At 43.8% G+C, this 24,794-nt stretch overlaps 1 protein-coding gene across 1 annotated transcript in view; it reads left to right on the top strand.

Annotated features, from left to right (window-relative positions):
* Positions 1 to 24,794, top strand: part of GLRX3 (glutaredoxin 3) — a 32,698-nt gene that overhangs the window by 6,508 nt on the left and 1,396 nt on the right. Inside the window, exons 2-10 of the mRNA XM_032882063.1 lie at positions 208 to 316; positions 9,259 to 9,333; positions 10,072 to 10,273; positions 15,593 to 15,765; positions 15,985 to 16,046; positions 18,291 to 18,348; positions 20,014 to 20,066; positions 22,865 to 22,904; positions 22,994 to 23,086. Of these exons, the coding sequence (XP_032737954.1) occupies positions 208 to 316; positions 9,259 to 9,333; positions 10,072 to 10,273; positions 15,593 to 15,765; positions 15,985 to 16,046; positions 18,291 to 18,348; positions 20,014 to 20,066; positions 22,865 to 22,904; positions 22,994 to 23,086 (865 nt within the window). The remainder of the gene's footprint in view (positions 1 to 207; positions 317 to 9,258; positions 9,334 to 10,071; positions 10,274 to 15,592; positions 15,766 to 15,984; positions 16,047 to 18,290; positions 18,349 to 20,013; positions 20,067 to 22,864; positions 22,905 to 22,993; positions 23,087 to 24,794) is intronic.

Raw genomic sequence — 24,794 nt, 5'->3', positions numbered from 1 at the left:
AACTTGAAAATTCATCTAAAAGATTGCCAAGACGTTGCAAGCCTTGCATTCCAGTCTGTGTTTAATACGATAGAATTCCAGCAGTAGAAAACCAGTTCAGGCGCTTCTTGTAAAGGTTGTTTTAGTAATAGAATTTAACCTGTGTCAGTATTTCCTTATTTCTAAAGATACTGTAACTTTAAAACATTGTATTTTGTTGATTTCCAGGTCCCTCCTTGTGGTCCATTTCTGGGCGCCATGGGCCCCACAGTGTGCTCAGATGAACGATGTGATGGCAGAATTGGCCAAAGAACAGCCTCGAGTTTCATTTGTGAAGGTATTATGTTTGTGGCGCCACTTTTTTATGAGGCAGACTGCATTTTATCAACACAAGGGAGGAGGGATGTGAAATGTTTATAATTGCTGTTAGTTTATAATTGTTTATAATTGCTGTTAGTGTTCTTTTTGCAGTAGATTATTATTATTATTATTTTAAAGGTTTATTAAGTGAAGATCTAGAAAAAGTACTTAAAAGCAAGGGGATCTTGACAGGGTTGCCTGCAGTAGATTATTCTTAAAAATCTTAAAATTGTTTTGCATTTCTCAAGTACCAAGTATTGTGACCATCAGCACACTTTCCCTGACACGTGTGTGGCGGGAGGACAGAGCCGGTGAATTGCAGAGTGGGCAGTGGGGGTGTTTTCCAGCAGAAGCAGCCGCATCATTCACTGTGGATCATCGTGGTTTGAGTATAGTAACAATATTAACGAAGCTTGCTTCCTTGAAGCGCAGGGTGTGATGTGGAAAGCCAGTGAAGGAAGGGTGTGTTGTGTGGAGGCCAGGGAGCAGGGGACAGGAAGAGCCGCTGTCTGCGATCGGGTACATGCAGACCTACAGGAGAAACGGAAGGCTTTTCTCACCTGTTTAGGAAGCGGAGGAGAAAAGAACCCAGCCTCTCCCCGCCTTGCCTTGTTTTACCCAGCTTCGCACACTCTGCATCCCTGGTCTGTCTCTTGTGGGGGCGCGCGCCGGGAAGTTGATGGTCGAGGCTGTAGATCAGCTCACTTGGTTGAGCACATTTAATGCCGTCATTCAGGACTTAGTCTTGGTTGAGGCAACAAAGCCCAAATAGGAGTCAGGAATCTTAGAAATGAAGTTTTGGGAAGGGAGGCACACCCTGTATTCAAGAGCTTGAATCCTTAGGATTTAAAGAAACAAAAAGTACCAAATCCTTATTTTTTAAAACTAGAATTAGTGAGTAGAGAGCACATGTTGACAGATATACACATATATGGGGCTAAAAGTGGTATCTTCTGTATTTTCCGCTTTTTATGTAAACTGAAAACAGAATTCTGACAGGCTAATTCATCTGTGTAATAGGCAATGTAATTTTCAGGCAATTTCTATACAGGTAAGTGGGCTTTGAATAGGTTTTGTAGTTAGATGTCTCAAAATCAGAACAGCGTAAAAGGTATACAGTGAAAACACTCCCCCATTTCTTCCCTGTCAGCCCTGGTATCCCACCCTATAAAGAAGGGACTACTTATATTAATTTTGCATGAATCTTTTCAGTGTTTTTTTATGAAGGTAGAGCAAATATAGATGTAATAGTTAGCTTTTTAAAATTTAAGGACTTATTTAAAATTCCAATGCAATGTGTAATGTAACCTTAGAATGTAACCCTAAAATGTCCAATATAAATAATAGAAGGAGACATTAAAACTGCATGTTTGGTCAGCGATAAAAGATAATGATTACCAGTGAAATGAATGATTAAACATTTCAATCATAAGATTAATCAAGATGATGGTAATTGTTGCATGTCCGGCTTTATGTGTATAATGTTACTGGTTAGGTAGCACATTGTTCTTAGTTGCCATCTGAATGATTTATTTAAAGCGACTATAGAATTCCTTCTCACATTGGTGCCACACTTGGCAGTGAGATTTTAAGTTGTTGAAGTGCTTAAGTGTCTGAGTAAGCCAGGGGTTGGGAAGTCCTTATCTGTCAGGGACACCTGAACCTGAGTGCACCTGCTCTTCATGGGAAGGCTGAAGCACGAGGTGGGTAGTTCTCCCAGGAGGCGTTGCTTTCTGGAAATTCACTCTGTGGAGTTGTTTCGCTTTTCTTTCTTCCTTTCCTTTCCTTTTTTTTTTTTTTAATTTTAATTTTTTTTTTTAATTTTTTTTAGGATTTTATTTATTTTAGAAAGAGAGCACGTGAGTGAGGGGAGCTGCATTGGGTGGAGGGGGGGGTTCCGCAGGAAGAATCTCAAAATTTCAAGAGACTTTGCACTGAGCATGGAGCCTGACACAGGGCTCCACCTCACAACCCTGAGATCATGACCAGAACTGAAACCAAGAGTTGGATGCTCAAGCAACTGAGTTACCCAGGCATCCCAGTAGTGTTTCTTTTAAATGGTAAAAATAATTTGCATGGAGTTTGTAAGGTAGGTGATTTAAATGTTGAGCAAATAAGTGAAATATTTGAGAGATCTGTTGGTATGCCTCAGTAAGAGAGGATGCAGTTCATTTAAAGAGAGCTCGCTTTTGTTAGTGAGAGCTCTTGAGCCATCTGGGGTAGGGAACCCATGTTCTGCCACCTCTGTCTTTTAATTTGATTTCTTAGTTTTTTTTTTTTTTTTTTTTTTCTTTTTAAAGATACTGTTAGAGAGTGAGAGAGAGTGCACGCGCTCTGTGGTGGGAGGCGTGGCATAGGGAGAAGGAGAAGCAGACTCCCCACTGAGCAGGGATCCTGACGTGGACTTGATCCCAGGACCCTGAGATCACGATTGAGCCAAAGGCAGGCGCCTAACTGACTGAGCCACCCAGGTTCCCCTAGTCTGGCATTTTTGACTTGTGAATTATAGAGATCAGTTTGTTGCTTAACTTAAGTTTACAAAATCATTGTATTAGGTGATCTTAAACATGATATTTCAAAGAGTTTGAGTATGAAGTTTTGTGACCATAAGTAGTTTCTTACTTTGTGGATGATGGAAAAGCAATACCTGAGAAAAGTGAGCGTGCATTTTGGCCTGGGTATCCTGCTCACTGGACCAGGTTGCTGAAAGGCAGGACCTGTAGGTTTACTGGAGCTGAATGAGCGCGCTTTTGCTAGTACTGACGGTGCAGTGGCGGAGGGCTCCCGTGCTCCTCGGCACCGTGCGGTGTGTCCTCTCCTGCACTGGCCACCCTGTCTAGACCTCCCTGAGGCCCTGGGCCCCAGGCGGAGGGTTGCCCGCATCCAAGGGCTTAGGGGAGATCGACGAGTTACTTGTACAGCTGAAAGTCTTATTGAAAACTTAACATTTCTTCAGAATAAAATTAAATGGCGAATTAAAATGTTACATGCCTTTGCTTTTCAAATTATGTAAAGTCAGCTTGTTGGCACTTTAACTAAAATGGGAAAACACATTTATCATTTAATCACTTGTTTGGGAGATAGAATCTTTCAAGATCTAGTGTCTGGTGGAGAGGTTGGAAGGAGGAAGAGAAGCACAAGGCTCCTTGTGATGGGAAAGCTGGGTACCACTAGTTCTGTTTGAGGTCCAGATCAAATTCATCTTTTTATAGGACTGGCCATTCATTTTTAACTTTACATTTGATTTTATTATGATTTAGTTATTGAAATTTTATTCAATTTTTAAATTATTAAATTTATCATTACTTTTTCTCCAAATAAAATTGTATGTTGTTACAGTACTCAATATGATGATTCAATTCAAATCCATTTTCTGTGAGGTCTCCTGTGCACTCCTGCGGCTTTTCTTTCCTTCATCTCTGAACTTAGTCTGCGCCATTGGTTCAACTATTAGTTAGAGACTCTTGGGTTTTTTCTGTTCTGTCATTTGATTTCCTGTTTTAATTGGCTTTTTTTTTTTTTTTTTTTAAAGAGAGAGCACTTGTGGGGGTAGAGTGAGGGAAGGAAGGGAGAGAGAGAATCCCAAGCAGACTTCATCCCCAGCCCAGAGCCTAAGATGGGACTTGATCTCACAAACCCGAGATCATGATCTGAGCAAAAATCAAGTGGGACACCCAACCCCCTGACCTACCCAGATGTCCCTTGTTTGTTCTTGACTAGATGGTGGGATACTTGAAATAGAGACCTTTACCTTATCTTGTTTTCATTGCTTTCTTTGTGTAGGTGGCCCCCACCTTCTGTGTCACCCTCCCGCACCCCTCTTCCAGCTTGGTATTTTGATCTAGTTAGGCTATGGTATTCATTTTCCTTTATAATGCACTTTAGTACATAAATTCTCAAAGTCAGGCTTATTTTCCGCCTGGTTGGTGAGGTTTGTACTACTGTGTTTCATTTAGTAATGATCTTGTTACACTGTACAGTACCTGCCGTACTTGAATTTTATTATGTGCATGGTCGCTTTAGGTATGGCAGAGGTATAGAGGGAGTTATATACTTAAATTAGCATTTTTTTATTTTCAGAAACTAAGACTTGTTTTAGTTTGATTTATCATTGAATATGCAAGCATCTTAAAATATAGTTCATAGTATTTAATTTCTAAGGGTTTATATAATCAGTATAGATATTCTATATGGTTATAGAAATGTTTTATTCTAGGGGCACCTGGGTGGCTCAGTGGGTTAAAGCCTATGTCTTCGGCTCAGGTCATGATCCCAGGGTCCTGGGATCGAGCCCCGCATCGGGCTCTCTGCTCAGTGGGGAGCCTGTTCCCCCTCTCTCTCTGCCTGCCTCTCTGCCTACTTGTGATTTCTGTCTGTCAAATAAATAAATAAAATCTTAAAAAAAATGTTTTATTCTAAATGTCTGTACAATTAGCTGGTGTAAACAGACAATGTTGGGCAATCTCCAGAAGGGTACTAACCAGCTGTCTAGCTAGGTACCAGTTAGCCGAATTCCTTTTTTTTCAGCACCAGAGAATACTGGTATAATAATAATAATAATAATAATAACGATGATGGCATTTTAGAGAACATATGTAGGATTCCATTTTGGGGGAACTCTTAAAAATGCCTCTCAGATAATTCAAGTAGAATTGCTAAATCTTAAAAATACCCCAACTTTTATTTATACTATCTGGGTAATAAAAAAATACAAATAATTGACAAAGTTTATTAGTTATTCCTGGGCTAAGTTTGGTAAAGGACTTTTAAAAGCTACCAAAAACTTTGATTTATATATCTATCTGGACAAAGAATTTGATTTTGAAAAATTTTCCTTTTAGATCACATGTCACAAGATTTAGAAAGAAGCCTCTTTATGAAGCTTAACAAAATGTCTCTGAAGGTCAGGTTTAAGTGTTCGCAGCCTTGGGGATCAGGACCACCCTGGCCAGTGGTCAGTGCCATTGTAGGCTTAGCAGTAGTGACCAACATTTGTTCAGTATTGTGTTAGACTTTATTTATCTAACACTTATATATGCCACCATTATGCTAGTCACTGGGAGTACAGAACAGTATGACATCGAGTCACATGTAACCAAGGTAATTTCAGATAGTAGTAAGTTCTGAAAAGAAGGAAATAGGCCATTGAAGAGGAGGACTTGGGGGCAGGTGTGCACTTTATTTGGGTTGGGCTAGAGAGGTGTATCTCGTAAGGGAAAGCAGGAACGTGAGAAGGAGTTATTGGAAGAGCTGGGGCTGAACTTTTAGACCGTACATCAGCAAGTGAACACTGTTGGAGGGCCGACAGGAGGCCGGTGGAGCTAATGAAGGAGGAGAAGTTATGGCTAGAGGTTGGAGAGGGAGGGAACAGCTAGATGACCTTGTGGACACTGGAAGAGTTTGGGTATTATTCTGAGTGCAGTGGAAGTGACACACAATTGGATTTCTGTTAAGTTGATTCCTCTAGCTGTCCTGTGGGGAGTGGTTTGAAGTGGGGGAAGGAAGGATGCAGACTAGAAGCAAGTACACTCATTAGGAAGCTGTTTTCACAGGCCAGTGACCCTATGACTCTAGTGGAGAGGGATCATTGAAATGATGTGATGGTCTGATTTGGCTTATATTTTGGAGGGGAAACCCGGAGGACCTGTTGATAGAGTGGACGTCTGGTGAGGGAAATGGATTAATCGAAATTGTCTCCTTTTTGATTTGATCATCTGGATTAATCGATTAAAGAGATCAAGATGCCGTGGGGAGGAGCAGGTTTAGTGGGAGACACCTAGTAGAGATCTGAGCGCAGATGTTGTGTGTATAGCTCGGAGGTGATGGGGGAAGGTCTGGCCTGGATACAGCTTGGGCGTTGTTGCCATACTGGCGTTACTTAGAGCCACAGGGTTGCAGGAGACCACTGAGGGAGAATGAGGCTATATAGGAGAAGTGCCCTCAGAACTAAGTCCTGGGATGTGCCAGCCATGTAGAGTTGGCCAGATGTGAAGGAAGAAGCCAGAGAGACCGTCTCAGAGTTTGGGAAAAAGAAACAATGGGAAGCCAAGTGAAGGCTTCGTGAGAAGGTGGGTGTGGTCACATGGATGATACTGAAAAGGCAGTAAAATGAGGACGGAGGATTTGCTGAAATGGCAGCATGGCCGTGTAGAGCAGAACTTGGCTCTGGAGCCATACTTGCCCTGCTCTACCACTCAAGAGTGTTGGAATCTTGGCTGACTTATCTAACCTTGTTAAGTGCCAGGCTCTTCTGGAAGTTAGGTGTGATAACTTCTAACAGTACAGCATCTGTTACTGTGCCTTGAGTACACAGAATGCACTTAGAACAGTGTCTGGCCTAGATTAGTCATAGATATTGACCATTACTGTCTTAGTGGTCTTCGGTGACCCTGGAGGGAGTGAATTCCCTACCTCTGGATTTCTCTTGCTGTGGTAACACCTCCCTGCCTCTCTTCACCCCACTCCACAGACATAAAGCAGACTTCAGGGGAAGGGTCCAACTTTGAGAGTCATGGTTCAGCAAGCAAGTGGTTCCCACCAAAAGCATTCTGTCTGAGATTCCATTCTGGAAATATTCATGTTTGGTGGATGCTCAAGTCATGTATAAATCCTGTCTTTGAAATTTCATCTTTCTTTTTGATTGATACAGTAGAAAAAGTGTACCACAATATAATGAATAAAGCATTGGTTTTATAGTCAAGCAAACTTGTGTTTGTTTCTTGGCTCTACTGCTCATTAACCGTGTGTCTTTGGACAAGTTACGTCTTTACCTAGCCACCATTACGTATTATACACCTTTCCAGGTTTTAATTTAGTAATTTAGGCCATTGTCTGCAAAGAGCTTGTCATGGTTTGTGGCATTGGGCAGGCTTTCCAGGAAAGATTGCTGTTACTGATGACCTTTGGTCTTTTCTGAATGCAGGTCAGTGTTCAGTACTCTTTATTTTTATTGATAGAACTGTCATGTTGTTTCACATCCAGTAAAAATATTCCCAACGAATTTCAGTGTGCAAAGGTTTTAGAACTTCAGGTACCCTTGATATTCTGGGGAATGGGCTTGCCTTCAGTGGCACTGTTGGCCGGTGCTCGAGGGAATTTGTCTGTCACCACTGCCTTACTAAGATGTCACTGCTGTCTTACTAAGATCGCATCTTCCTGGGAGCTGCTTTGCGAGAGGCGCATGTGGTGATCTTCCTGGCTTTAGGAATTTCAAAAGGATTGTTTGCTTTCTGGAAAAATTGTTATTAAGGAAGACTGTTGGAAGCCAGCAGGAACATGAGAAGAGGTCAGCTTTTAGCCACAGAGAGGGCTGTGTTTTTGAGTCCAGATGCTTCCTGGTCTGCTCTGGTTAAGACTATTATGTTGTGGGTTTCTTTCTTTCTTTCTTTTTTTCTTCTTCTCTTCTTAGTATTGCCCCTTTTTAAAATTTGTCTTATTTCGCGGTTAGAGTCCAGTAGTACCAAAGGTAGGGATAGTAACTGAGCCTAACCCAATGCCAAAGTGTGGTGGGCCCTCGAGAGTTTATTTGAAAGAAAGAAAATAATGAACCACCTTAATCATTGCCTTTTCTGTTCCTCTTTGGTCTGAGTGTGCAATTGTACGAAAGAAAACAACGCAGAAGTTGTAAAAACTTTGAGAAAGTATGTTCTAAATAGCTGTCTCCAAATGCTTTGTCTTCTCCTTGTTCATTTTTTCAAGTTTATTGGACAGTGGATATTGATTTAAAATGTATATAATTTTCACCTTAGTACACTTTGAAAAATGAAAGTAATTAAAAATATTGTTTCAAAAAGGTGTTTTAAAGAAAAAAAATAAAGTAGGAAACGAGCACCCAAGAAATATATGAAATGGAGGGTAGGAAGCAAAGACAAACGACTCTGCCTCCCACTTACTGTCAGGCTTCATTTGGATAGATATATACTGGATTGGGGAAAGTGCTAGATAAAAATAGTGTTTCAAGCCCAGTGGAAATCTTTCATTCCTGGAAAAATACAGGATATATATATTTTTAAATCTTTTAACAATATAATTTATCAATAAATTTTATTTCCTACAGGTATAATGTGAATACAGATTTTTATTGGTTTTAAAGAGTTTATATTAAATTGACAGTCCTATGAGGGAAGGATATAGTATTATGTCTTGGTTTTTCTCAAAGTTTATGGTTTAGAAAGTCCTACATAAATAGCTTACAGGAATTGTGTTCTAATTACTTAGAGTTGAGTTATTAAGTATGTTTAAAATTCATATGTCAGATAGCACATCATATCTTGTTGAGGGGCCTCAAGGAGATTACCAAGCAGGACGCAGTCATCTTATTTAAAATGCATTTAAATGTGTGAATAGGCCCAGAAGCAAATAGCCTAGCAAGATATCTGCTTAGCATCCAGCAGCCTTGCAGGAGTTAACGGTAAAATTTATCAGACATCAATAGTTTATTGAAGAAATACTCCTTTTGCTCCATAATTTGCAGAAGGCTACAGCTGTCAGTCGTGATGTACTGCCTCTTGAAATTAGTCAATAGAGCAAACAGCAAGAATTGCTGTGGGCAGAAAATAAGCGCTGTAATCATGACATAACTGGGGTCAGTGATTTATGGATTCCAATATAGTAGTAGCTGCATATGATTGAGAATTTACTAGGTCACTAGTGCACCAAAAATTTTATTCACAGCCTCCAGGCATCTTTTGAAATGTGCAACAAAATAAAAACCTCTGAACCTGTTTTGACACTGCAGTCTCAGTGATGACACACCAGCCCAGTGAGTCTCATTTAAATGTAAATGTGTCATAAACTTTCCTCCCCTACTCTTTAAAAACACCTACTTGAAGGGATGATGCGTGTGAAGCTGATTTACATATTGAAGTAGTAAAAAAAGGACCTTTTTATAATCAAGCTTTAAATTCTTTTATTTTAAAGTTGGAAGCTGAAGCTGTTCCTGAAGTATCTGAAAAGTATGAAATTAGTTCTGTTCCCACCTTTCTGTTTTTCAAGGTAAGGATGAAGATGGCAAAGAGATCCTGCATCTGTCGTGGGCCACGGGGCTCTGTCATGGTCCCTTTACCCTCCCCCCAAGTCCCTGAACACTCAGCACTTGGTCATTCCTGGCTTTGCCCTGTCTTCTCATAGTCTCCGTGTGTTTGCGCTGACGCCCAAGCTTGGCCTGGGGATCCCGAAGAAGTGACATGGGCAGTCAGAGTTGGGGGTTCTAGACAGCAATCCAGATACTTGACTGTAGACCCAAAATGTTCCCTGAGTTGCATAAAAGTTGGTTACTTAGGGCATGTGCCTGGGCGTAATGGAACATCTGGCTGGTCCTGGTTTGGTTAATGACTCTCTCAGGAAGAAGGTGCAAAGCTGTGCTTTAGGGCACCCCGGAGTGTTACCACGTTCCCCCCCGCAATACTGCATTTATACTCAGTAATAGACTTGTCCCAGTGAGGGTGGGGAACTCTTTTCTCTTTTAGGTCGGACTCTGATCTGGTTTGAGTTTGAGGCATAGTGACGTTCTAGTATGTTTACAAAAAGAGAAAAATGAAGACAATTATGCATTTCTAAAATTGAGATGCATCTGACAGTTGGTAATCAGGTTTTAAAAAACATACCTAATAATAGCGTTGATGCCTTTAAAAATTGGCTAGAGCTGTGAGTTCAGACTTGTTAAAATTTTGGATCTTAAAAGGGATGATGAAAGAATGCCACACGTATTCTAAACGACTTTTTTAACTTCAGAATTCTCAGAAAATTGACCGATTAGATGGTGCACATGCCCCTGAGTTGACCAAAAAAGTTCAGCGACATGCATCTAGCGGCTCCTTCCCACCCAGTGGTAACGAGCATCCTAAAGAAGATCTCAACCTTCGCCTGAAGAAATTAACTCATGCTGCCCCTTGCATGTTGTTTATGAAAGGAACTCCACAGGAGCCGCGCTGTGGTAAGAAGCTGCTTTCCCAAGGACACACACCGAACGGGTGCTTTACCAGTGTGGGGCGCGGCCAGGTGCCCGCCTCTGTTCTGTCTGTTGCTCTTACACTTGTGTTGAGTTACCTTTAGAAAATCCGGAGAGTTGTAATTCCGTCTGGGATTCTGTCGTGTGGTGGTGAGAGTTAGTGTGCAGCAGACCCACAGAGAATGCTGGAACCCAGAGGCATCTTAGAAATCATCTGATTGAAGATTTTTGTTTTATTTACATAAATACCCAAAGAGGGGGAGGCCGTTCAGGTCACCTTGGAGCGGAGTTGGGATTAGGTTCCAGCCACCACGTTGCTGTCACCTGAGTGGGCTTTTTGTCTGTTCAGTTCATTTTGCTATTAACAGTTTCCTGGCTTTCTTAGCAGTCTCTCTTGACTCATGTCATCCAGATTCAGCAGTTTAAAAATATGTAGAATTTTGGTGGCATTCCTGTCTCCCCTGTGCTTTTACCTTCCTTCTGGTCCCAGAGTTGAATTATGTGACTGCAGTGTTCACCTGTTGCTTATAGGTGCTAATAATGGAAAGATTCTGAATTCTGTGGCTTATAGTCACTCTTATTTTCTGTACATATATGCTTGTAATTTTGTCCTTAAGTGAGTTTTGAGAGTTGATTCGACCCCTCTGGTATTGGGTTTATGTTATTTTCTTTTTACTATGCCTAGTGCAGTGTTATTATGCTTCATAATTGAGCATTTAATGCCCTTTGATGGTGCTGTTGAGAATCTGAGAGTGTTTGTTTCAACTGTACAGGAGGGAGTTTATTAAGATACGCAGCAGTAAAATAGAATGTGCTACTGATCCAATTACTGCGTGTCCAGTGTGACTTTATAAAAACAACCTAGCTTCCAGTGTAAATTTAATTGTAAGTTCTTCCCTATATGGTTAGCAAATTACATATTAGATTATGAAAGTCTAGTTTTAAAAATAGAGTTTCATCTTGAGACCTGTCTTAAAAAGGTAAAGAAGTGGTTCGTTTTTCTCTCAGTTCTACTTGAAAAATGTCCTTGCTACTATTATATATCAGGTAATGCCTGCTATTTATATGTTGAAAAACCTCATTTCTAGGGGCGCCTGGGTGGCTCAGTGGGTTAAAGCCTCTGCCTCCAGCTCAGGTCATGATCCCAGGGTTCTGGGATCGAGTCCCGCATTGGGCTCTGCTCAGCGGGGAGCCTGCTTCCCTTCCTCTCTCTCTGCCTGTCTCTCTGCCTACTTGTGATCTCTGTCTGTCAAATAAATAAATAAAATCTTAAAAAAAAAAAAAAGAAAAAAAATCTTCATTTCTACTAGAATTAACCCCAGATAGCAACAGCCGGCCTCTGTTGTGCTGGTTTGTTTTTAATAGTGGTTGCAACTGGTTTACTTTCTCTCATCAGGCAGGAAGAACATTTCTGATTCTTTCTGTGGTGACCTGAGAACAGGGCTTACAACACGAGTGTGATGGGTCTTATTCAGTGCCTTCCTTGCGTCCTGAACCGCAGGCGACTGCTGTCAGGTGCGGATGAGCCCGTGGGACGGGTTCTACCCTGTAAACCTGCAGTGAAACCCATAGAGTACTCTCTTCTTGGGATTGGCACAGGAGCATTCTCTCACGCCTTTCTGAGTGAGAGCCTGAGAGGACGGGCAGGTGGTAAAAGTGCAGCTTGGGAAGGGGTGCTAAGCAGGGGGGAGGTGGTGCGGCAGGAGGCGTGGTGGCCAGATGTCACTGCAGGTGAGCTGCATCCTGACTCCACCTTATGCTCCTGCCCTGGTGATGTAGGTACAGGTCAGTAATACTCCCTGAGCCCTCAGTCCTTCCTTCGCAGGTGCTGGGGTTGGAGCTAGTCTTGGAGATACTTTTCAGATCAGATGTTGTATGATTATTCAAGTAAGTTAGAATTACGCTTAGAGATAGTCATTTTCCTGCTTACCTTTTTATTAGACTTAATGTATAATGTTTTTCTAGCCATTTGTATATTAACTGCCTGGCATTTAGAAGACTATAAATAAGGTAGAATAAAAAAGAAGCTTTATAACATGTCAGAACAATCTGAAAAACACAGTATTATAGATATTTAGATAATAAAAGATGTAATTAAGGAATTTGAAAGAAATTTTTAGATATATATGATTTACCAGTTACAGTTTCATTCCAAACAAGTCCTTGTTTTATTTTTTATAATTTCTTAAAAACATTTTATCTATTTTGGAGAGAGAGAGAGATTGATTGATTGGCGGGGGGGAGGGGCTTGGAGCCTGCCATCAGACTGGATGCCACAACCCCAAGGTCATAATCAGATCCCAAATCGTGAGCTGGATACTAACCTGACCAAGCCCCCCCAGCACTCCTGTTCTTTATCATTTTCAGAATTACATTTTTAACAGGATTCTCTGTTTCCTAATGTCTTGATTTCTGTAACAGCATGGCTTTCTGTCAGATGTAGTAAAAACGTGACATAGGGTAAACAGATCATTTTAGAATGTAGGTATTCTTTAAAAAAAAAATCTACTTAAGGATCAGGTAGAAGGGATTTTTGCTGTGACCGCCCTGCCACTTCCTTCACTGATGCGCCTCTGGCCCCGTTTTCCCCCTTCTCTGTGCCCGCGACACAACTGTCTGCATTTCAAGCTGTTCTCTTACATAGGAGCACACTTGACTTTCACCGTCTTCCTTTCTGAGCTGCTTAGGGGAGAAGGGGTTTGCTCTTGTGTTGGCACGTCGGAGACGGAGGGTAGCCAGAGCCTCCTTTATAGACGCAGCAGCCGTTCGTGCTCATGAACGCGCCTGGCTGGTATTTCCATGTTTCGTACAGGATTCCCGCGGAAGGCCCTGCCGCCGGTAGCACCCAGGACTCCCTGGGTCCCGTTGTGGAGTAGGGCTGTGGTGAGTTTTGATGAGCTGGCCTCCACCTTGCTTTCAATTAATCAAAAACCATTAGTGAGTAACATTAAATTTTTTTCTCAAGGAAGCCCTGAAAGCCATTTCAGGGTCTGCCGTGGAGCCCGCTGGCTCTCAGCCCGACCCTTGCACACTTTACCCCCTGTCTCCATCGCTTTTCCTTTTGGGCTCTACTGGCAGAAAAGTGTATTCGTGTGTTATGAGCCTGGCGCGTTGATAGGGTGTCTGTCGTTGAAGAATTAGATTATTCTTATTCTGTGCTCCTCAGGAGGACAGGAGAGAGAGGGCGCTCATGTTTTAGGCAGATTTTCAAGAAGCACTGAGATGTCCGTCTTTTTAAACAGAATGTTAAATCCTCGAACATGCCGGTTAATTAAGTTATTTGGGAATTCTTGTATTCATTTCAGTTAACAAAACTTTTAGCAAAGCACAGGATATTTGAACCACGGGAAAGACATTTCTTCTGCAGGAAAATTCTCCCTTAGTGTGGTTTTCTTTTTCAATCATACATAAGCAGTGTAGGTTCAGAAGTGGGTTTTAGGGTTTTACCGGGATTGCACAGTGCTGGCCTGGCCCAGGTCGGTGCACTGTTCATGCCTCCTGTTGTGAATACAGACGACTGCGGACTGAAGCACTGGTTGTGCCGCAGCTAAACGTGGTTTTCCTTTTTGTAAATATTTCTATGGCATGCGTGCATTTTTCTTAAAAAAAAAAAAAAGTGTATAAATATTGTGTTATTGGTAGGAAGCCTTCTCACTATTTTATCCTTAAGCATAACATTTCTAGTCTGCTATTTTAACCCTTAAAAATGAAACATTACCCATCAATCTTTCTAGTCTGCATGTAATTGCCTAAAGCTAAAATGAAGCTTTTCCTCAGTCAGTTACAGTAGAAATGAGTTAATATATTGGCAACAGAATAACCTTCAGCAATCAGCCGTTAGCTGTTTACTAATGAACTCCCAGATGAATGAAAAAAATTTCAAAATCAGTGTTTTACTTCAGGCTGTACATGAACTTAACACTTGAGTTGGAGGAACAGCAACTTATATGCTGTACAAATAAATACCAGTGCTTCATCTCAATAAACTGTAGATCTGGAAGATGTCTGGAGCTCAGTAAAACATCCAGGTTTTAAGAGTAAAAGTGTTTTTGCATGACAGCAGGGGATGCCTATTTTTGTAATTAATCTTATACTGAATTTTATGATTTGATTTTATTTCAAAAGGCTGATGCTGTGAAATCCTGCAGAAATTTTGCCCCTGAAGAACAGGTCATTTTCTAGTGAATTATGACTGTGTTTGAAAAGAAGGATGCAAAGTGAGAAGAGTGATACAAAGTATTGAAAAACAATTGGGAAGAATTAGCTTATGGAAAGAAAAATATCCTCTTTTCAGATAAGACTAATAGATTTACAAAAGACTGATATTCACACTCTCACTCTTCAGTGTTAATGTCATAATCAGAAAATGATGTCAAAAAAGTACAGTGCTAATGTCATAATCAGAAAATGATGTCAAAAAAGTACAGGACAAAAATGTGTCACAAAAGTATAATAAAATCATGGAACATAAAATTGTCACTACAGTGCAGTAAAAAAAAAAAAAAACCACATTACATACTTCAGGGAACGTAAATAGTTTTAAAAAAGAGACTGTCAGATTACGGTACCAGATGAGAAAGAACACTGTCAGTCTGTTGACAGTGCCTATATAACAACAGAGAAGACAGGTTTGAAATTCAATGTACCAGTTTCAACTGAAAGAACACATTCCTCCTTGACTTTTAATTTATTCTATTAGAGATGGCAAAAGACAGAGAAGAGCTGCACCGGGCACACAGACCTAGTACAAGGCACTAGAAACCAAACAGTTGGGTTTCCAGTCTGTGTGCACAATGAGTGGCTAATGATGGCTGCTGTGGGGCTTTTCCTCCATCCAGTGGTGATTCGTAGAGATTCACAGACAGCAGAGCTGGGAGGGATGGTCTGGGGCATCCAGGTCCATCCTCTGATTGATGGGGAAGTGCAGGGAGGGGAGGGAGCTGGTGCAGGGCTCAACTGTTTGTCTCCCTGCTGGACTGAGCAGGTGCCAGGGCTTTCTGGCTAGAATTGTTTCTCCTACAACAAAAAATGTGCCTAATAGTAAGAGGAACATCGATAAATATGCACAGACTTTTAAACTCACATGTGTGTTTTACACTAAGCCATACTGGAGCACGTGATACAGTTCAAGGTCAGATGAGTGGTTTTTGGAATTCATTTTTCTCTTCACATGCCGCATAGGCATGCTGAGTAAGTCGTGGGTGAGACAGCAGACTGGTCAGTAGCTGATGTGTGCTGTGACGCAACATGAAATTGCGGGTATGAGAAAGAAGCTAAGTTCTTGATTTTCTTTTTCCTATGCAGGTTTCAGCAAGCAGATGGTGGAAATCCTTAACAAACATAATATTCAGTTTAGCAGTTTTGATATCTTCTCAGATGAAGAAGTTCGTCAAGGCCTCAAAACCTATTCCAACTGGCCCACCTATCCCCAGCTCTATGTTTCTGGAGAGCTCATAGGAGGACTTGATATCATTAAGGTTAGAACCGAGAAGTCTGTATTTTGTGAGGAATTTTCATTTAGAGCTCACTTTTCTAAGTGCAGTAATCAATCTAGAATATAAATTAATTTCTGCATTTACAAAAATGAATCTGGGATATATGAAGTATTTCTGATGAATTGATTGATACTCTGTATTAACAAAGAGATTTATGTTGTGGTGAATGTTTTCTTAAATTTAGATGTGGGTTTATTTCAGGAGCTGGAAGCATCTGACGAACTAGATACAATTTGCCCTAAAGCTCCGAAATTAGAGGAAAGGTAAGTATTTTAAAAGTTTCAAATAGTCTACTGTTTAGTACTTTAAAAATATTTCTTAATTCTTGGTTTTTGCATTGCTCTTTCCATATAGAAATCAGGGATTTGTTTTTGTGTGCCAAGGTCATAATTGTGTTGTTTGCAGTCAGATTAGCCATGCAAACTTGGGAAGGTCTCGTTTGCAATGGAGAAATTTTTACACAAAATTAATGATTAGGTGGAGGATATTCTTTGTTTTTATAGAAATATCACTGTTTCAGTGGAACAACTCCATTTTTCTCTGTGTTTTGGAGCTGGGATCCAGCAGTCCTGGTCCTCAGGTAGCAGTCCCTGCCCGTGGCATTGTCAGAGCACTGAGCGCGAAGGGTGCCGATGTGAGGAGCGCAGGCTTTGTGTGTGGTGCGTGTGTAAACACTTCAGTTTCACACTGCCTTTCTAACCACGAGAACTTAGAACTCAAGGAGATTTTGGAGCTGTAAAATTGGTCTTTGTTTTACGAAGGATCTCAATCAGCTTTTAAAGATTTTGTCTTATGGAAATTTTGGACTTTGGCCTGTAGGGAGGCTTAAAGGGATTTTTATTGTAATAAATTTGAATTAATGTAGAGATTTAAAGAAGAATTTTATTTCGAAATACATCAATGTATCAGCCATTCATAGTTTGGGCTTGAGTCTGTAAGGTGAAACTTCCTCTTCTAATTTTCTTGCTATTGAGCATTTTGAGAATTTCTAAAATTGTTTATAATAGCACCTCACTTATCTGTCCTTGATTAATAAATAGTATCCCATATATGTCAAACTGACCTGTAAGTGCCACATTTTCTCAAATGATTTGTACCCTTTCTTGCCTTTTTGATAGGACGGTGATGCTCCTAGGCCTTTTGTGGACTGCGCCCCCAGTTGTCTTCTTCGGGGGGAGGGGCAGAGGGAGAGAGAATCTCAAGCAGGCTCCACGCCCGATGCGGGGCTCGATCTCACAACCCTGAGATCATGAACTGAGCAAAATCAAGAGTCAGATGCTCAACCGACTGAGTCGCCCGGGCGTGCCCCCAGTTGCGTTCTTTGTCGTACCCCTGGGCGGCTCGTAGAGGCGCTGCAGGCTCCGATGTCCTCTGTGCTTGCTGCGTGCTTGCGTCTGCTTTCCGCCCGTCCTTCTCTGTCGGGTACACTGTAGCTGTCGTTTGTGTCCCTGTCTTCATCACACCTGCTCTCTCTTCCTGACGTGCCGTGTCTGTTTCCTGTGGCTCAGAGACCGAAACTGAACCGGCCAGAGTCACAGAGAGGTTGTACAGGGACGTGTATTCGTTGTGCTTGGAGTGATCCCTTGAAGGACCGCCAGAGTGCAGAGAGCTGGAGCCCGAGCTCTCGGGTCTGGTGACGTCTCTGCGTGTGGGACGGAGGGACACGTTTGGGTTTCCTGATCCAGATTGTTGTGTTACTGTTGGTGATGGATGGTGATCAGCACCGTAGAGTCAGCCCAGAGTACTCTCTCCGAAGTGAGTGTGACCTGGCTGTGAGCGTGAGTTGTGTGCTTCGTTTGTGATCACTTTGTTCCCTGAGGGGGGTGAGCTGTGAGTGACCCAGGGCACCGGTGGGAGGAGGAGCCAGTGACCTGACCACCACGGGGCTCAGAGGGTCTCCAGCAGCCCCTTCTCATGACGCAGAGTGTCCTGAGCTGGCTGACTGGACCTTAGGCTAGACACAGCTGGGCTCCTGGCAACAAGTGAGGGCGCAGGGTGTGAAAGCCGGCAGGCTGGGGACACAGACTTAGGGTGGGGGCACTGGACTTGAGCAGTGGGTGCTGCCCGGTGTCGCAGCCCTTGGCACTTCCCCTGATGCTGTGACCTTGCGGGCACTGGGGAGTATGGAGCTATGTGCGGCCTCGCAGTGGAGCAGGGAGCACACAGGATCTGGTTTTGGAAGTGGTGGGTGGGCTCCGTGTATGGCCCCTTCTTGAACAATTCCTTATTGAGTTGGTTATTATTATTTTTTTAGTGCTGTGAGTTGATGGGCTTGCATTGCAACTCGAAGGAACATTCATTGCCTTAAAAGCCATATTGTGTTTTATGGTGGCTCAGGGAGAGAATGAAATAAAGGAAAATGTCAATGCATTTGCTTGTTTAATGCCACTCAGAGCTGTGAACTATCATCCTGCTATCCTTCAAGTATGCATGTTACTCCTGAAGCGGAGCAAAAGTGGTGTTTAATAATTGAGCTGAGCCATTTTATATCAATTTTCTCTCTTTAGGCTCAAAGTACTGACAAATAAAGCTTCTGTGATGCTCTTTATGAAAGGAAACAAACAGGTAAAGAACTCAAAAATGGTTTTATTTGTAATTTCTTTTGATGTTAACATTTGCAACAAGGGGACACTTAAATCTTTTTTCCTAGCTGTGGCTAATGAAGCTGTAGTGGCATCAGGAAGTTCCCAGGCCTTAATTGGTGCTTATGGAGATCAAATAAAGTAATCTGCATTTTGCCTGACTTCATCATCAGCATCTCTGTGGGGTGCATTTCTTTCTGCTGCCAAACTTGGCCAACACTGTTCACCCTGTCCTGGTTCTGTTAGCTGCTGTCCCGGCACCTTGTAGGCCGTGGGCTGGTGTAGTGGGCTCTCTGGTCCCAATACTTCCCGAGTACAGGGAGCCTCATAGCTCTTGGGGTGCACAGCCCTAGATCACCCTTGAAGAAGTGAGCACTGGAGAAATAAGCCCCGCGGCATCGTGGGTGGTCAGCGCCATTTGGTGAATGAGTGAAACAGTTCAGCAGTTCTTGTTCCCAATGGGTTGGTTCCCGGAGCTGTTTGGATGACGATACGTGGCCGCTGGGCGTCATTTTGAATATCAGGGTTGAGAGACCGCTCCCGCTGACAGCTGGAGCAAAACGGATGATCGTTTGTGTTTGGACTGGAAGCGAGATCTCCAGACACTGGGCTCTGCTACCTTCCTTTATTCTCATCCCGTTGCAGAGGTGGGCAGAAGGGGACAGTGTGGTCTGTTTCGGAGCTGGGGAGGCTAAAGCCCTGAGAGGCGAGGCTGATGGAACAGAGAAACGCGCATTTGCGTTCCCTGCGGCGCTGGCGCTGCCCAGGTGTGTCGGCCGCCCGCGTAAGCTCCCTGGGCGCCACTGCCCCGGGTGTACATGGACGGGGTACCTCCGGGGTCATTGAGAATGAGGTTGTGATAGCTAGTGTGAGAGTTAACATACAGTGGAACCAACTAGTTAACGTAACTAGTCAGTGTAACTGTTACAGTGAAGGTAACGACTGGGAAGCTGGTAGTAAAGGTTTCCGCATCCTGGGGTCACTAGGGTAGGACCTAGATTCTTTGAGTGGTTCACTGATTTCATTAAAACAAAATAGAGGAAGTTAATACCTCTCAGGATAAAGTTACCGTTTTATATTTTCTCGGTGATTATTTAAAGCAGATATTTATTCTCAAGATTCTCCAGTGTTTTCTGGAAACCTGGCTGGTGTTGATATATTTTGGAAGCAGAATCATTTGTGCTGTTAAGAAATTTATGTGGGCCCTCGTCGTTCCATGGGATTGCTGGGATTTGGGGCCTGACAGGAACCATGTCACAGTGCCATAACCTCAAAAAAAAAGTCAGTACTCTATAAAGATAAATTTTAAAAAATGGGAGTGACTGTGTAGTTGGGAATGGGAAGATATGATCCTCATCATTGCAGAAAGGTTAGGTGAGTTGAGGTCATCTGTTGAGAGTGAAATGGAGAGGGAGTCGAACTGCAGAGCGTCGAGGCTCCACTCAGGAAGGTTTGACCATAGAGCTTGTCAGGTTCCAGGACACGTGTCCTCCCCGACGGTCAGAGCCTGTATGCGCTGGGGCGTGTCCATGCCACCCTGGTGACCGATGTACCATGGGACCACACCAGTGTGCTGCATAGAAAATGTAATACATCTTTATTCATTTCTTTCATTCTTTTTTTTTTTTTTTTCTTCTTCTGCATTTAGGAAGCAAAGTGTGGATTCAGCAAACAGATTCTGGAAATACTAAATAGTACTGGGTACGTAAATCTTGGTTTCAAATGGTGTGTTTAAGAAGTTCCAACTTTTCGGGGTGCCTGGGTGGCTCAGTGGGTTAAGCCTCTGCCTTCGGCTCAGGTCATGGTCTCAGGGTCCTGGGGTTGAGCCCCACATTGGGCTCTCTACTCAGCAGGGAGCCTGCTCCCCCTTTCTCTCTGCCTGCCTCTCTGCTTGTGATCTCTCTGTCAAATAAATAAATAAGATCTTAAAAAAAAAAAAAAGAAATTCCAACTTTTCAGTTCTGCCACTGATGCCTCTTATTGTTACATCTGTAGCTGTTTCCTTTATCTTTGCTACAGTGTCCTGTGAATGACGCAACTGAGACCACAGTAGGGTTTCCTGGCCAGTGTCAGCCAGTTGGTAAATAAAGGAGCTACTTAGAAGGCGATCATTAAAGTTACCGTTTGTCTACTTTCCCAGAAGAAAGTCCTTAACATGCGTAAAGATATTTTAGGGAAAGTGTATCAGAGGTTTTTAATTTTCCTTAAAATTACTCTCATTTCTAAACAGTTGATGAAACGGCTGGGGCATCTGCAGAGGTCGTTAGGTACATCTGAGAAGTGGGGGAAGTTAAATGGCTGTGTTCATGCTTTTTGATCTGCTCAGCGGCGATGCTGACAGTTAAGAAAACTGCATTGATTTTTCTGCTTAAAAACAAAACCACTTGTTTGGAGATGTTTCACCCATGTTCTGTGGAGTTTATCAAATGTTTTGGCTTTTTAAAAAATTTCTTTTCTCATTCTAGCTTCTTTTTAATATTATAAGTATTCTAGCTATAGCTTTAAACAGATTAACGAAACCTATGAAGCTATGGGGAAGGTAATCTCTGAAATACGTAGATATTCATGGGCAGGGTTGAAAGTAGTCAGTTGCATAGCACATGTTAAATACAACTCTAGGGACATAAAAAGCAAAATGACTGATTTCTTCACAAGAAGATTGTGACAATCTGCAGAGGAGAGTCTAGTGTCTTGTCTTGCTCCGGCCTGCCCCTTCCTCACTGCCCGTGGACGTCGGAGAGGCTGGCTGGGTTCTGGTCATCATTTCTTTGTCTTCCCTCTATCATAGCTCCCAGGCATGGTACGCTCAGTCCACCTGTCCCTCGTGACGGTGTGTCCCCTTGGGGTGTCCCTCCACAAGGCTGTGAGGCCAGAGCGCCGCAGTGCCGGGCCGTGGCGGCCCGTGTGTCTGGTGGAGGGCCTCCAGAACGTCGCTTTCTGCCCCCCCGTCTGTCTGATGTTTGGGTTTGCCAGCCCGGCTGCCCCAGAGCAGAGGGGCTTCTTCGGGGATGGAGTCCTCCCAGCAGCAGACCCGGGATGCGCGGGGCGGGAGCCTGTCTGGCTCTTTAGCTTGACCAGACTGATCGCGCTGAGGGCCGTCGGTCCGGAGAACGAGCTGCTGGCTTTGTGTTCCGGCGCCTCCACTCTGACGCCTTCCCTCCACTGGCCCAGGGATACATGTCTTGAGGGGCTGTGTGCCAAGTGTCCACCGCATCTCTGTACAAGAACTTTCAGGAGATGCATTGGCCATTATGACTACACACACGCGCACACGCACGCGCGGGCCCAGTACCTGCTGGGACTCTCGGAGATGGTTCTGGAACTCATCGCTTTTATGACATTGTCCAGATTAGCGCCTGCCTCCTTCAGCTCACCTTGAAGGGCAGCCTCCACTGGGTCTTTTTTTTTCTTTTAATTATTTTGCTCTTTTAGACATTCCTATTTTGGTACTTGGTGCTGACTTATTGTGTCATCTTACTTGTTTTTGACTGTTTTCTGCACCATGGACCATTTTCTTGGAAACTTGTTTACAAGTGAACAAGATTTCCCTATGAAGGTGGTTTTGGTTTTAAGGAAACCGAAATCTTTTACATGTGGCATTTTCTTTGGCTAGTTCTTGGGAGTGCACATATTCCCATTCTCCCTGTGGGAATCCGTGCGACATGCACACTGATTCCTTGACCACCTGATAGTGACGTCCCTGCGAGTACGTGTGCTTGGGTTTCCACGCAGTGACTGGCATTCGTTCTACAAGTGGTGTTCGTTAGACGGCGTGAAGCCAGACCGTTCTCGCTGGTGTCTGCATATCGAGAGCAGCACCTGTGCTCTGAAGTCTGATTATTTTCACGTGGGAAAGCACAGCTCCGTAAGGTGGTGTCTGTTGACAGTGTCATTGTCCCGGCTAGTGAGCCTCCGGTCCAGCTCTGGGTGTCCGTGGGTGTCCGTGGGCCTCAGTGCTGCTCCCTCCTGCTCCCTGAGCACCTGCTAGTAGGTCGGAAGCAGCAGCCCCGGGGTGGGCGGTAGAAATGTGGTGTTAAGGATAGACTTGCGTAAACTTGGGGTACAAGTCTGACCTGCGAGCTGGCACACTGCAGCTGGTAGCCGACCCGTGCACGTAAAGTTTTACCGGCACACAGCCACGCCTACTCCCCTCTGCCCTGTCCAGCTGCTCCTGAGCGGTGCAGCCCAGCGAGCGGATGCAGCAGACCGGCCGACAGAGCCTGTGTGTTGGCCGTCTTGCCTTTTGAGACAAGGTTAGCTGACCCCTGTCTAACCCAGTACTGTCTAGAGAAGAATCCAGATAAATTTGTATCTTGGGCTGACTTGTTCTGTGGGGTGCCTGACGGATTGAAAAGTAAAGTCATTTCCATTTCCCACTATAAATGTCAGGAGCAACAAAACTCTTTCCTTTTCTTGACTGTTTCTAAAACATGAAATCGGTTTTATAATTTTTGTTTAATGAAACTATTTCCTTTTAAAATGTTTTCTCCTTTTTATAGTGTTGAATACGAGACATTTGATATATTGGAGGATGAAGAAGTAAGTTCTGTGTTGTTTCTTGACCTTTGCCTTAGTTTTACTCATTAGGGTCTTACAGTAAGGTTTCAGAGTTCCCATTTTTTCCGTAGGTTCGGCAGGGGTTAAAAACTTACTCGAATTGGCCCACGTACCCTCAGCTGTATGTGAAAGGGGAGCTTGTTGGAGGTCTGGACATTGTTAAGGTAAGGTCGGAGTTCATCTGGTATCCTAAAGACGGAAGTGTTGGCGTGTTTGAAAATTATCCTTTTACACTGAAAGGTAACTATGGGGCTTCCTTGAGTGCTTTCCTTCCTGGCCTCCCATCCGATCATCTCTGACCCCGTGTTACCATTTTCTGTGTCCGTAGTACCGTGTTCTTTCCCTGCCCCTGCTGGATCAGACCATTCTCACCCTCCCCTGATCCAGTCAGATATCCCCCTGTCGTGGGGCCTTCTGTACAACCGCCATCGTCTCTCCAGGGACTGCCCGCTCAGGGCCAAACTGTAACTTGGCATTCTGAGATGCTCTAATTATGGCCAAGCTCAAAATCTGATTTTTACTCCCACTCTGCTAAGTCGTCCATGTTTTTAGCTTTTCTTTCCTCATCTCCTCTGCTTTGGATCGCTGGCCCGTTCCATACTTGCATGTTTTCTGTGTCCCTCAGGGCCCCTCTTGTCTACAGGGATGTTTTGCTCCTCCTCCTTAAGTTCTGTCCTTTTATATTTATATCGTACTATTTTCTCATGTTCTTTCATTTTGCCTTGTGTGCACTCGGGGGGATGGAGAGGAGCGCACCAGGCCGTGGGCAGAGGCCGGACTCCCAGTGCCGCCTGGCCTGCCGGCTGTGTGACAGATCTGAGAGCCTGGGCCCCGGTTTCCCAGAGCACAGGGCGAAACCGCAGTGGCCCATCTCCTGTCCACCTCTGGTCTCAGATGCTTTAACCCTGGTTAGGTCTGTCAGGTTGTAAGCATGTTTGGAGAATACATCTTTGATGATTAACTTACTCCTTTGGTTTGCTTTATGTAAACTCACAGTGAATTTCAGTGGGCCTGGCTGTCCTCCGGGCACGCCTGCCCAATGTCACCTGTGTGCTCCCCGGCTCAGTTTCCCCGCTGGCACAGGGGAGCTGCAGCTCTGCTTCCTCTAACTCCCCACCCCAGCAGGGCATCATGGTGTTGGGGGAAGGTAGCGGTGGGCGGGGGGCGGGGGGCCCAGGACGGGGCCTGAGGAGGAGGCCTGGCTCTGCTCCGGGACATAGACCTCCACGGCAGGAGCAGCTGCTCCCGTGTCCAGTGCTCCGGCAGGCCTTCTGCTTGCCTTGCCGGTTAGAAGAGTCTCTCTGAGGGCAGATGTCTGACTTTGTAAGTGGAAAGCACGTGATAAGTAGCACTGTTTTAAAATAAGTTTTAGCTCCTATTTTCATCACGTGAGAGGACCCAGCCCAGCGCTCAGTGACGTCAGCTCCGTGGGCCGGATCGTCTCGTCCGCCCTGGCACAGGAGCCGTTCGCCGCCGAGGCCCCTCATCCTGCCAGTTCCCCGCGCAGCCCCCCTGCCGCAGCGGTCCTCGTTTGACTTCACGCTCCTTAGGGCACTGTGAGGCGGTTTTCCTAGTGAAGTGTCTCATTCCTGGAGGAGAGGAAAACGTTTAACAGCTCTTGAGTGGCCCAGAAGCACCAAAAATACATGTGCATCTGTTGTGTTTTATGTACTTTTATTTGTTTAAGACACAGACAGTCTTCAAACCCCAAATACTCTTGAGCCTGTATCGTCTGAGTGTTTTGTAGCCTCTGCCTGAGCCCCTGTTAACGCGTGGGAAGATAATGCTCAGTAAATCCCATTTAATTCTAAAGCTGAGCTTTGTGGGCGACTTCTCTGTAGGTGTGTGTCCGGACGTCAGGGCACTCCTGTT

Source organism: Lontra canadensis, unplaced genomic scaffold, assembly GCF_010015895.1.
Source record: "Lontra canadensis isolate GAN:19392208 unplaced genomic scaffold, GSC_riverotter_1.0 scaffold79, whole genome shotgun sequence".
NCBI lineage: Eukaryota > Metazoa > Chordata > Mammalia > Carnivora > Mustelidae > Lontra > Lontra canadensis.
The sequence above is the reverse complement of the archived record's forward strand: the minus strand, read 5'-3'. Positions and strand labels throughout refer to the sequence as shown.